Raw genomic sequence first — 13,849 nt, 5'->3', positions numbered from 1 at the left:
GTCGGGAAGATCTCAATGAAGTGCTTCTGTTGCCAAAGACATGCAGGCAGATGTGCACAGATAGCACCAGTTTTTTCAACTTAGGAGGAGTGCTTGCTCGTGCATGCAGCCCATGCAGAGAAGCCTGCCCCACACAAACGGAGAGGGCCCACCCCAAGGCTACTTAAAGGATCTCAAGAGCTATGTAATTTCTGTGATATCGTCTTAGCTTGAGTAGTCATGTCGTTGCGCTGTGCAGAGATGCAGAATCCTGTATAGCTTGTAAGATGATCTATGACACGCATTAAGCTGAAATTCCACATTGAACATAATGGAGAAAAACACAACAGTGAATCTGTATCTAAATCCCAACGGGGTTGGCCAGGACACCCTACAGCAAAGGTTCTGAGAGACTTCAAGCAACCTTTCAACACCAGAAATTACTAGAATCATGGGGATGTTCAGGAAAGTGCCTGCAAACCACCACCAAGTCCTGCAGCTGAGATGCCATCACCTCATGACGAATGAGGCTGTAACAGGATCTAATAAGTTCAATAGGGTACAATTTCCCTTATTGATTCCTAGCTGAAAATGATCAAATATGACCACAAGTGCCATTTCAGTACAACATCCAGTCCTGCATGGAGGAAAAACAACTGTGAGTGTTGTTACCCACTTCAAGCTACAGAAGGCACCTTGGTCAAGAACTCATTAATCACACTACAGTGTCTTTAAAGGAAACACAAGAACTACAGATGGAAGTAGCATTTTAATTCAGCAACCCTTTTTTGTTTTGTGATGCAACCTTTTAAATTTGTTCCTAACTTTTTATAACTATTACTATGAGACCCATCTATATACCTGTTGGTGCCTTTTTTACTGTTCAGTCAAGTGATAAAACTTTTCCTGGACTGAACCACTTCAGGTTGTGTGCACTGGATTAAGTAGTCCTCTATTTTTTTAAGGGTCTCTTTTGGGAGCCAGAAAAGAGATTATTCATAGGCTAATGCGACTGGAACATGCAACAACAAGAAGAAAATGATAACAGTAGCCACATGCGCACGCTCGCGCGCACGCACACACAATTTTCCCTATTATAAGTAAAGATTGACTAGGCTCTAATAATTGACTTGCTTTGGCACTACATACTTTTTTGCTCATTGCTTTTTTCCCCTTAGTGTGATCTTCTGATTTGCTGATGTAAGGGCTTTAGTCAAATGCATGTTACTTCAGTTCTTGCATCTCCAAACTCTTGAATATTTAATATTTTATTGTTTTGCAAGCTTAGAACTATTCTTGTATTAGGTAGAAACAAAGTGACGATGTTACCTAAAACAGAAGCCTCTCTAATTTATGGCTGATGCATCTGTGCCATTCATTGTTCAGTTGCTTTGTGTAAGCAAAACAAAAAATCCAGCCTGTGGCCTGCAGACAAATTGTTGGAAGTGACTTGTGGTGCCTCCTCATTTGCAGCTTTTATAGGAATCTCAAGATCTAGTGTCTAGGTCAGTAGTTTCTAAGCAATCTACCATGGCACAATAGCATGTCACAAGAAATAAATAATAAAAGGCTCCTATGAATCTAGAGTACCCCACATGCATGAAGGCCATCTTCACTACATCACTACATGATTCAGTGCTTTGATCTTATCTCCTTCCATTTTTTCTCAAAGTGTGTGTCTTGGGGTGGGATAGGGAGAGTTGATGTAATTTTGCTGTGACTCTGCATCAGATATGATTGGATCAGTCAGTCACTCCTACTACAGAAGCATGGCAGAATTACCCACCATACTCAGAGGAGGTTGCCTATTTAATCTCTGCATGAGTCATTGCAGTGGGTTTTTTCCTCCTAGCCAGGAGGCACAGGCAGATCAATGACTCATGCAGAAAATTACGGAAGAGGACTCCTGCAAGGGAAGGACATTCTTACTGTTATACCTTAAAAGTAATACTTTCAAGGGAAAAGAGTGAAATGTGATTCCAATTCTTAACACAGAAAAGTTGTGACTAGTCTATCAGAAATTTGGGGAAGATTAGACTAGGTCGCAGCAAGAGCAACTAATTTATAATTGCTCCAGAAAAGTTTCAATGGCACCTTGGCATGAAATGATGTAAAATTTCTAATGATTCTCCACAACGACCTCATTGCCATTTTAAAATGAAAGTAATTGTCCTAATCCAATTCTTTCTCTGTCTGTCACACACACTGTGACACACATCAAAATTAGGTGTACATTTCTCAAAATTTGGTCTTGATTGGAGGATTAGATTCACAGTACATAAGTACTGAGGACATTTTTGAATTGCTGGGAACCACAAATAACTTGACTTTGCCAGATGATAAAGCTCAATGAATGGCCATGTATCTTTAAAAGTAATATATTCTGTTACTCAGTTGTTACTTCTTTAGTGACTAAAAAAATAGATGTTAATGATTTCATTCAAGAAGCAAATCTGAAGAACCAAATCTTGTCACTGAAAATTTTGTTTGGCTCCATAAGCATTATTTTCCAAGTGTTGTAAATAAGTTTCTGTTGTTGGATTTGTTGAAGAAATAAGAACTTGTGCATCTCTTTTTTCTTTTTGTTTAGTGTACTTTAAATGTGTGTGTTCCTGTATGATAAAATTTAATAGTAATGGTTTATTGCCTTTTGCTCTGTGAAAGCTGAGGCAGAGCTATTACGTTCTCAGCAGGAGCTATTTATAGCTTGACATTGAGTGCTCTTTTCTATATTGGTTCCACTACACCTATTAAAAAAAAGAAGCCAGGCTAGTAAAAAAAAAAAAAATCAGAATAATTTTCTCCCTTTTCTTGCCTTATCTCCATGTCAAATCTCATTGCAGGTTATTTGAACTCACATCAATAAGGAACCTAGGCAATGTCTTGCAGGGGGGGGGAATTCACTTCTGCAACAGAACCAGATAGCCCAGCCCAGATTCCATTGCCCTCTGCATGATTCAAAGGAACATGTTTCATGTTCTCTACCTCCCTAAACAATTAATAGCTCCTTGGCAACCTTTTACAAGGCCAGAGAAAGAACTAGAAGGGTTCAGAGCTTTTGTAATACCCCTCTGGTTCGAAAATATACAGGCTTACCGGTGGGAAGCAAGCAGGTGCATGATATGGCATGGGAGTGCTTGTCCTAGAGCAGCACCTGTCCTCCAAAACTGCAACGCAGCCTTCTCCCCCCCAGCTGCTTTTTTGTCAGCCAGAAATCAATTAGCCACCCAGTGAGCTTCATGGATGAGTATAATTTTGAATGCAGGTTTCGCTGGTCCAAACCTATCCATGATACTGCACTGGCTATATCGCTAGTTTTGTGCAGCATTGCTGCAGTCAGGTGGCTGTGTTTGCTTTTTGTGGGGCATTTTTGTTAGTAATTTGGCTTACCTGATATATATGAAACAGAATCCAAGCTCCCCTCCCTCGTGTGTAGAAAGCACGTACAAGTGGAGGAGCAACATTTCCTTCCAGCAGCATCCCTCACATCTCATGAGTCACCACTCTGGAGGACTCGCAGCCTTGGTGGTCTTATGATGCGGGGATGGATGAGCGCCACTTGAAGACGAAGCAGAAAAGACCATGTATGAGCAGACACCTGTGCATTCCACTGTGGACTCCAACCATTCTTTGTAGTTATTTGCTGAGTTTTACAAGTTCCGCTTCGATTTTGGAGAACCTAGTCAGATTGGTATGAGCATAAACCAGGAACAAGCATCTGCCTCTTGTAATCTGTCCTTCCCTTCCTCCTTTCTTCATATGCCAAGAGCAGAAACTTCAGATCCTGTCAAGAAATCAGAAGAAGGCTAGGACTGGGGAGGGCAGCTATGAGAGAACTAGAAAAGGTACTCAAATGCAAAGATGTATCACTGAACACTGAAGTCAGGATCATTCAGACCATGGTATTCCCGATCTCTATGTATGGATGTGAAAGTTGGACAGTGAAAAAGTGGATAACAGAAGAATCAACAAATCTGAAATACAGTGTTGGAGGAGAGCTTTGCAGATACCATGGACTGCGAAAAAGACATAATTGGGTGTTACAAATTAAACCAGAACTATCACTAGAAGCTAAAATGATGAAACTGAGGTTATCATACTTTGGTCATATAATGAGAAGACATGATTCACTAGAAAAGACAATAATGCTGGGAAAAACAGAAGGGAGTAGAAAAAGAGGAAGACCAAACGAGATGGATTGATTTCATAAAAGAAGCCATAGACCTGAACTTACAAGATCTGAACAGGGTGGTTTATAACAGATGCTGTTGGAGGTCGCTGATTCATAGGGTTGCCATAAGTTGAAATCAACTTGAAGTCACATAACATTTGCCACCTCATCCAAATCTAGCAAACTATGGTTTGCCACAAATAGGGATCAGAGCTTTCTACCTTGTCACAAAAAGAAATGGGACGGACAGGAGGAAGTACACGTGTCCAAAGTCTCATAATGCCAAAGCATGGTTTGTCATTACAACTGATAAGTTCAGGATCCGTTTTGACAAACAACCAGCCAAATGCTACTGCAAATGACGCGCTCCACAGGTCTACTCATGTGAGCAGTGTAACATGGGGCCACAAATTCATGTGAGTTTGAGATCATTTGTTCCCTTCTGTGTGAAATCTGCAACTTGAAGTCTGTATCTCTGGTTGGCTTGTTGTTGGAACCCGTAATAGTCAAAAATCTGTGGAAGACTTGAGGATATGCTACACAGTTTGGTGGTAACATTTTTTTTCTTCCCTCAGACTTGCTGCTGACCTAGCCTAAAGTATTCACTCGGGATTTTTTTTTTTAATCTCTTCACTTCCCCCCCTGGAAATTTAGCTGGCATTTTAGTGCTTAAGTTGTTCGATACTCTTCTAGTAAGATAAGATTCTTTTACGTCTGAGTTAAATATAGTATGGCTACGCAGAAAAATCAATGATATTCTTTTACATTTCTTTTAAGTAAGACTTGTGTTTGGACTCCTCATAAATTCCTCACAAAATAGCCAGATTTTCTAATAGGGGTTAGATATGGATTTGACCTCACAAAAAGTATTGTCAGATATATGGTACTACTAATTTATTGTACAGTAAAATGCTTAGCTTGCTGCTTGTGAGATCTAGAAGCTTATTAAAATGAAAAAAAATCTGAAAGGCGGATCATCTAATAAATCACTGCTGTTTACTGTTTCATTCCCCCTTGTTTCGCCGTGTCGCTTCAGCTAGCCACGTACATATAATTAGCAGTTTTAATATCCTGGTTTTAAATTAGCTGATTTTACTGCTGTAGTAAGTGACTAACTGCTCAGCTCTGGAAGCTGCTTCATTTGGGCTTCCCTGTGGTGGCCTTACCCTGGGGATTAGGCAGAGCACGTAGAGGAGGGAAGGATCTCTGCTAAATCTACTGTCCATTGTATATGATGTGTGTATTGTTCCTTGGTTTTGTGGGATATGGGTTGCCTTCAAGCTTCATAATGTTGATCTCGAGGAGGGGATTAGTCTGATCCCTGTTCTGTCTCCTGTTCTGTCTCCTTATCTTTTTGTGCTACCAAATTGTTTGGGACATTCATTCGATTTGAACTTTCTAATTGTCAGAAAAATGACTCTTCCTGAACTCCACCTGCCTTAGGATGCAAGATTACCTGAGACCACTTGAGGTTCTTTGGCTACAGCCTCCTCCCAGCCAGTGCCTGTAAAAGGAAGCCAGAAGAAGCTGCTGTTAGGATTGTCAGTGCTGTTAGGTTGGTCAACTGCTGCTGTTTAGAAGTGTTTGGCTACACAATATTTTAATGGATTAATCTAAAAATTAAGTTGGAAATATTTGATGGCAAACTCAGAAGGTTGAAATTTCTTGTAAAGAATAGCAAATCAGTCTAAAAACAGTACAACCTCTTCTCTCGCCCTAGGAAATGTTTTCCTATCTTTCGAGTGAAGTGAAAAAATTAGCAGAAGCGTACAATGAGAGACTGCTGGATACACCTCACAATCCTATCTCCTTAGGTAATTGGGTATTGTGGGATGGTAGCATCTGCACAGAAGATATCTGTGGTGGAATAAAGCATGTGGCAACTATATAGAGCCAGATTCATATGTGCTCTGTGGCTTTTCCTTCTGAACTGGCTAGAGAACGTTTTGTTAATAGGCAGTATAGTAACATTGAAAATAAATAAATAAGCTAATTTCCCCCAATATGAATGGGGCTCTTGTGCATCTGCCCTTGAGCCACTGCATGCCTGCAGTAGGGATGGGACCCATTGGCCGGTGCCAGTTCAAAAGCATTCCATCGAACTGACTGGCTGATACCGATTCGAGTTTGTTCTTGGTCTGGAAGCCACTGCTTTTACCAATCCGTTTTTTCCCCTCGGAAGCAATATTGATATTAATATCTATATTTTAAAAGGAAATGTTGATAAATTGAAGGAAATAATGATAAATTGAAGGAAATATTGATAAATATATTGATATTAATATCTATTTTATACAAATCAGTTTTTGAAAATAGCCACAGAAAATCACTACATAAAAATCTGATCTGCAGTGATAGCAAATAAGTGAATTAATGGAAAATATGGTACCAAATACAAATTGGGCGGAATTCTAGCACATCCCTAGCCTTCAATCACATGACGGTAGTATTTGTCTATACTGGTGATTTGAATCAGTACCCGTGATTGTTACAGCTCCTTTTGCAGCTCTTGTAATGGGAGTCACTGCAGTTATGCACACTGGTATGCACATAAGCTTGTAGTTTATACACTACTTCAGCAATGTGATAGTGGGCACAAGCAGGCCGAATACCATCATGTAGAAGAAAAGCAACAGTCAAAATGTACATTGATTCACATGACCAGTATTTTTTTCTTTCATATAACTGTGATTACTGACTTGGCCACAGTCATGCATGTGCTGTTAACATCTGTAAGGCACTTTGTGACTTGGAAGAGTGTTAGGAAGCTCCCAAGTGGTACAAAATGGAGCCATGAAACTTGAGTGGAAATCCATTACAGGGAACAGATAACTCCAGCTTTGTATCTATTGGATCCCAGTTTGTCCTGAGTCCAATTCAAGGCGCTCATTTTGATCTTTAAAGCCCAAAATAGCTTGGATCACAGTATCTTAAGAACAGACTCCTCTCTTTCAAACATATCCATTCACTTCGGATGAGGCCCCGCTCTGCAATCCTTCACTATCAGAAATAAAGCGGATGATTTAATATAATATAAAAATGATAAACAGTGCATTACAGAAAAAAGACTTTTCCAAAAATTGTTCAGTTTATATTTCCCCAAATAACTTATAAGCAGGGGTGTAATGCTCCAGGGTCTTGGGGGGGTCTTAGACCCCTTACTTTTTTGGGAGCAGGGTCCCAGCAGGATCCCTATGTCTCCAGCGTCCTATGAGCCAATCAGTGTGAAAGGGAGTGTGTTAGCCACCGAGAAGAATCTTCTTACATGATTTCTTGTCCTTTCCTGCCGATTGGAGCCAGAGTAAAAGGAGACAAGCCAGCCACTGAGAAGACTCTTTTTAGTAGCTAACACACTCCTCTTGCATGCTGATTGTCTCCTAGGGACATCTGTTGTTCTGGGAGAAGGTGCACGTGGGAAGGACTGAGGAATGTGGAGATGACAATGAGAGTAAACAAGTGAATGACGGGATGTGGCTATGAGGGGGCATGGCGTGACTATCATGAAGGGACCCTGCACTTCTGAACTTGTCACTACACTACTGGTTATAAGAATGTACTTCATTCTGCATTTTGTCATTCCAAGAATATTAAAATCTTTCAGTCTGGTCCTACTATTATCCAGAGGCCTGTCAAAAGAGAAAGACCGTCAGAATTTGTTGGTACACTGTCTTTTCAGTGAACAGCCTGCTCCAGCGGTTGTGAAAAATGTCAGTATAATGCCAGCGTTTCGTTTACCTTTGTAAAAGAGATAGTGCTGCCAGTCTCTACCCCCATCCACCATGAATCTCTCTCTCCCCATTGATCTTAACCCTTAATAGTTACATTTGCACTGTTCTGAGTAATGGTTCACTAAATAGGTTCCCTCTTAATTTGCTGGTGAATTTCAAATTCTGGTTTCATGACTGAAGCTAACCTTGGCTAGCAACCATAGGAGTAGATATAATGTTGAACTTTGGTGGAAGGGAGGGTGGAATCTGCATCAGAGTTGGGAGGTAGAAATGGAGGAAGTGTTGAAAGACTACTTCCAACTCCTGATACCTTAACTGTGGGATAAGAGAATGGCAGTATTACATCTGCGCTGATGTACTGAATTGAGATATGAGCCACCAAAACTATAAAGTATCTTTTGCCTTTGCCTTTTTTTCTTTTAGAAACCTTTGCAAAACCTTCTGCTTGTTTTTACTGTTGGGAAAAAGTTATAAATTACGATAACCTGGTGACTTGTATTTTCAGCTATGTCACTCAAACAGCTAGATGAACAAAGTGGTACAGCTGTCACACAGCTTGGATCTATGCTTTTTACCAGACAAGTTTCTGGAGCAAGGTGAGTACTTCCATTAATGTATCAGATTCTGAAATACATTGAATCAGTATTTCTATGAGCAATAGGAGTTAGCTTCAAAAACTATGCAGAGGCTGAAAGGACAGAGGTCACATACACCCCGGCTCTATGCATGTTTACTCTGAAGTTAGGCCCACTGATTTCAGTGGAATTCACTGTCAGATGAGTTTACATAAAATTGCAGCCAGGCAGATCAATGTAGACCTCCCTTATGTCAGGCTGTGGGAGGTTTGGCTTGAATGGAGGCATCCCTCTGCTCAACTCTGCCAACTGAGTTGACATCATACCAGCCGCTGCCAGCCTCCCCCTTTTGCCTGCTGAACAGATGGGCAAGCAAGAGGCCAGTTGGAGGTATCCCTGCCAGTAGAAAGCCCCCAAATGGGGCTTTGGATCTGGCTTTCGATCTGCTGGATCCCGAGCTGGTCTCACAGTAATTGGCGGCCAGCATTGGGCTCAATTCAGGCTCAGCCTTTGTGCCAGCCCGGAGCTGGAAGAAGGATTCTACCTGATTGTCCAGCTCCCCACCTTCCACCACAGCCACCAAGAACAGCAGGGCTGCAGGTGCGGCAGTGATTCTGCTGCTCTGCAGAGCTGTGGTGGAAGAAGTTTGGATTGCACCATTTTTGTTGGTTTTACTTCTTTTTAACCTCCAGAACTGCCCCTAAAATGTTCACAATTCAAGTTGCTTTGTGGTTTTTTTTTTCTGTATGTAACTACTTTTTGTTTGCTTTCAGGGTCGTTCCCCTTGGGTCTCTGCAAACAGTGAGTGGCTATACTTTCAAAGGCTTCATGGCCCATACAAACAGCTACCACTGTGTGTACCTCAATGCTGCTTCAGCCATTGGAATGGCAAAAGAAGATGTGGATATGTTCTTGAAAAGACTTGACAATTGTTTGAAGACTCTAAGAAGAGGAAAGAATGATGAAAAAGATTCCCCGATAGTGAATGAAGAAGTGGTTTCTGGTATAGAAAAATGCAATATAGCTGACGGAGATGACAAAAATTAAACTATGGAAGATCACTTCCAGTTTATAAAGTGCAAAGTTTATATCAGGTCATATTGTGCAATCTGCAGTGCAGTTAATGAAAAAAAATAACCAAAATGTCACTTGGGTGCTCTTCCATGGGAAGTGTTGCAGCTTTGCTGTGCTATGGTTTTTTAATTATTAGTTCATTCTAAACAGTTCATGCAGTTTTGTGTCTGTCAACGCTACCAAAGTTGTAACTTAAAAATTATAGTATCTTAAGTATTCCCTATAAAGTCCAAATGTGTGTGATTTAATCTCCAACTTCAGGGCTGCATTAATTTTATGATCATGCTGCGCTCATATGGGTAACAGGTCACACAAACCAGCCCCCCATATGAAACAGCGCTCACAAAGTCCCAGTTTTCAGGGGCTACCACACTGCTGAAATAACACATGAACTGGGGCTTAAGTGTTCTGTTCATCTCCATGGACATGGACAATTTCTTATTACAAAGAATCTCCATTAAGAACATTTGAAACAACCAGCTATAAGATAAATTTGAAGTTACATCTTATCTCCGCCCCTGACGAAGGCGAAACCTGAAGTGGCCGAAACGCGTTGGGCTCATTTTCTTTTAATAAAACACTTTGGACTACTTTCATAAGCAATTTTTCTTGGGGTTCCCCCGCCTTTTCTGTTCACCTCCAAAACATTTCTGCTTCTCTCACTTGGCTTTATTCAGTGCCCACAAGCCATGAGCCTGCATTAAGTTCTCTATCATGACCTCTGTGAAAACGAGTGTGAGCTGCACAAAACCTAGTGTACTAGTAGCCTTGTACAGTCTCCTTTCATTTCAGTGGGCTTGTGCAGGAACACTTCCTGCTGGATTGTGCCATTGGTCTTGCAGGGCCAATGTACAGGGTGTTACAATAATAACTTAATAATACATTAAATTATTATACTCTAACCACTACACCACACTTGTTTTAAGCTAGATAGAGCAATCTGCCCCAGCCTGGTGAGCTCCAGATGTTTTGGACTACAGCTCCCATGATCCCTGACTATTGGCTATGCCAACTATAGCTGATAGGAATTGATGTGTTACAAAATGATGAAGAGCGTGGAGAGTGGGAACAATTTCTGTAGAACTTTGGGTCAGCCACTGAAGCTGGTCAATGATTGGGAAAATTCATGGAGAATGGTTCTGTCAATAGCTGTAATAGATGAATTGCCACAAACGTCTTTATGCTGTGCTTGGGAGCTTTCCAGAGACATCTGATGACTAGTTGGTGGTGGAAATGATTGAGTTAGATGCATCTCAGTTTGACCAAGCAAGACAATTCTTATTAACTGTACCCTTCCCACCCCCAGGCACTTAACTGTGTCATAAATCAAATTGGTGAGGATGGGCAGTGGCACCCACCTGATCGCTGGTTGCCCATTTTGTTGCTTGCTCATGTTGCTGCTGTATACAGGAGGGGAGAGGTTGGCACAGTGCAAAAGCACTGGCAGGGGTGCAGGATTGGCTCCACCAGTGTGTTTACACCACACTGACCTCCCCCTTTCCCCTGTCAGTATGCAGCAGTGATGTGGGTGACTGGAGGTCAGGTGAGCATGCTGCCCCATTGTATGCTATTGGGCTCCAGATTTGAGGGTGCCCTGGGCATAGTGCTCTCTGGTGGGCCTCTGTTTATATTGATGGGTCCCTTCTGGCTGGCTTTGACAGTGGTGGCAGTAGCAGCACTCGGAAGGTTGGGAGCCTCTTTTATTACAGTGCCCTGGAGTATCTGTCACAGTGTAACTCAAGGGGATTGTGGGAAATTATAATGAGGCTCATAGGGCTAGCTGCTGTAGGGAGGGCCCAAGGCAGGTGTAAATGCTGGTGAGCTCTGCTGGAACACTGGGCTTTGGGCAAGTGCCTTAGGATTTCTGATCGTGGGGTATGGTGCACATGAATGAGCTGTGAAGTGGAGATGGATACTGCATGGATTGATTTAAAACGGACTCTATGCAGCCTCTGGCCTTTCCCCTTGCCTCTTGATCGGCCTGTAGGTTCCTCACACCTAATTCCTGTATTCAGATCAGTATGTTTTGGACAAACAATTTCAGTTACCTATCACGCACTTCTAGATATTTTATTTATTTATTTATTTATTTTCATTTCTAGACCGCCCATAGCTAATAGCTCTCTGGGCGGTGTACAAAACGAGATTAAAATACAATATAGAATAAAATCAGTAACAAAGGAACACATTAAACTAAAAACATTAAACATAAAGCATTAAACGTTAAAATGCCTGGGAGTATAGCCAGGTCTTAACCTGGCGCCTAAAAGAAAGAACCGTAGGCGCCAGGCGTATTTCCTCCGGTAAGCTGTTCCATAATTCGGGGGCCACCACAGAAAAGGCCCTAGATCTAGTAACAGTCCTCCAGGCATCCTGGTGAGTTGGTACCCGGAGGAGGGCCTTAGATACTGAACGAAGTGAACGGGTAGGTTCATAGCGGGAGAGGCGTTCCACAAGGTATTGCGGTCCCACACCGTGTAAGGCTTTATAGGTCAACACCAGCACCTTGAATCTAGCTCGGAAACAAATAGGTAGCCAGTGCAAGCGAGCCAGGACAGGTGTTATATGCGCAGACCGATTGGTCCTCGTCAACAGCCTGGCTGCCGCATTTTGCACTAGCTGAAGTTTCCGAACAGTCTTCAAGGGCAGCCCTACGTAGAGCGCATTACAGTAATCCAGTCTAGAAGTTACCAGAGCGTGAACAACCGAGGCGAGATCATCACTGTCCAGATAGGGGCGTAGTTGGGCTACTAAGCGCAGGTGGTAAAACGCGTTCCGTGCCACCGAGGCCACTTGAGCCTCGAGCGACAAGGAAGGGTCAAAAAGGACCCCCAAACTACGAACCTGTTCCTTCAAGGGGAGTGTAACCCCATCTAGAACAGGATAAGCATCCACCATCTGAGCAGGGAAAGATCTCACCAACAGTGTCTCAGTCTTGTCTGGATTGAGTTTCAGTTTATTAGCTCTCATCCAGTCCATTATCGCGGTCAGGCAACGGTTCAGCACATCAACAGTCTCACCTGTGGAAGATTATTGAACATGAAGGTGTTGGCTGGTGTAGATCATTATAGTTAGGGTGGTGTATGTGATGCAATTCCTAGGATGTGGATGGAGTGGGACTGAAAATATCAGTTTTTACTTGTATAAAACATGTTTCTAGTCCTTATTGCTGTGAAAATTTTATAATTCCTTAGTTTATAAAGTGCCTAAAATTTGTTAAGCACTGTTACAAAGCCAAATAAGATAATTATTTAGCACATAGTACAAAAGAAAAAAGGATGAGGAAAGAATTAAAAAAACAAGCAAACTCTCAGGTATCAATTTCTAAACTTATATAATTGTTCTTTTAATTCAGGGACTATCCCTTCTGAAGTTAATAGTAGCTCTCTGTGTGTGTGTATAGTTGAGTTGGGATCACAGAGTGGGGGGGGAAGGATTAACTGCTGCAGTCCTAATTAGATTGTGCCCCCCCTTGCCTTCTATTATTTTTTAATTCTGACATGTTTCATAGAGACATGTTTAATGTTACATACACTTTTACCCTGAGCTGAAACCGAATAGCAAACCCAAAAATGCAAGATAATCCCTTAAAGCAGGGGTCCCAAACAGTGGTCCATGGACCACCAGTGGTGCGCAAGCTTCATTCAGGTAGTCTGCATTTTGTCTGTGGATTTGTGGTTGAAGACGGGAGACAGCACATCCTTTGCATTAAATATTCATATTAATTTTAATTGTTTGTTACTTCATTTATTCCTTATGTTGACTTATTGTAAAATACTGTATTTATTGATTCAAATTGTAATATAACAAAATACAGTATATAAAAATAACAAGCAATAAAATGCAGTTAAAAATCATACAGCATCTAGCACATTGCATTATAATTGCTAGAACAGGCCAAGGCCCTTAGCAATTTTCAAATGGTCGGGGGGGGGGGAGAGTTTAGGAACCACTTCCTTAAAGGTGTATAATACAATGCAAGACACAGTATCTTACTGGTTTTTGGAAGCTACTGCAACACGGAATATTTAGAGGAAATAAAAATCTACCAACTGCAGCAAGCTGCTTTGTGTGAAGGAAAGCAAAAAGCTGCAAATGTAAAAGGTTGGCACTGCGCGTAACATATGCAAGCCAAGAGATCTATACTGTGTAATCATCAGATTTTGCAAGAAGGGCTGGAGCTTAGAAGCTTACCAAATGCTCTGTCTTGTATCAGCATTTATTGTTGGTTGTGTTGTGTATATTTCTTAAATTTCTATCCTACTTTTCAGGAAAACTAATTGTAAAACAAAAATAATTCCAAATGGTGTAATTAGATTATT

General features: G+C 41.4%; 1 protein-coding gene across 1 annotated transcript in view; it reads left to right on the top strand.

Annotated features, from left to right (window-relative positions):
- The window catches only part of SEPSECS (Sep (O-phosphoserine) tRNA:Sec (selenocysteine) tRNA synthase), a 46,808-nt gene extending 36,682 nt beyond the window's left edge, over positions 1-10,126 (top strand). The window contains exons 9-11 of the mRNA XM_061584229.1: positions 5,871-5,964; positions 8,384-8,474; positions 9,227-10,126. Coding sequence (XP_061440213.1) covers positions 5,871-5,964; positions 8,384-8,474; positions 9,227-9,500 — 459 coding nt within the window. The 3' untranslated portion in view covers positions 9,501-10,126. The remainder of the gene's footprint in view (positions 1-5,870; positions 5,965-8,383; positions 8,475-9,226) is intronic.
- The last annotated feature ends 3,723 nt before the right edge of the window (positions 10,127-13,849 follow it).

Source organism: Rhineura floridana, chromosome 9 (genome assembly GCF_030035675.1).
Source record: "Rhineura floridana isolate rRhiFlo1 chromosome 9, rRhiFlo1.hap2, whole genome shotgun sequence".
Lineage (NCBI taxonomy): Eukaryota > Metazoa > Chordata > Lepidosauria > Squamata > Rhineuridae > Rhineura > Rhineura floridana.
This window is presented reverse-complemented; position numbering and strand designations above follow the sequence as displayed.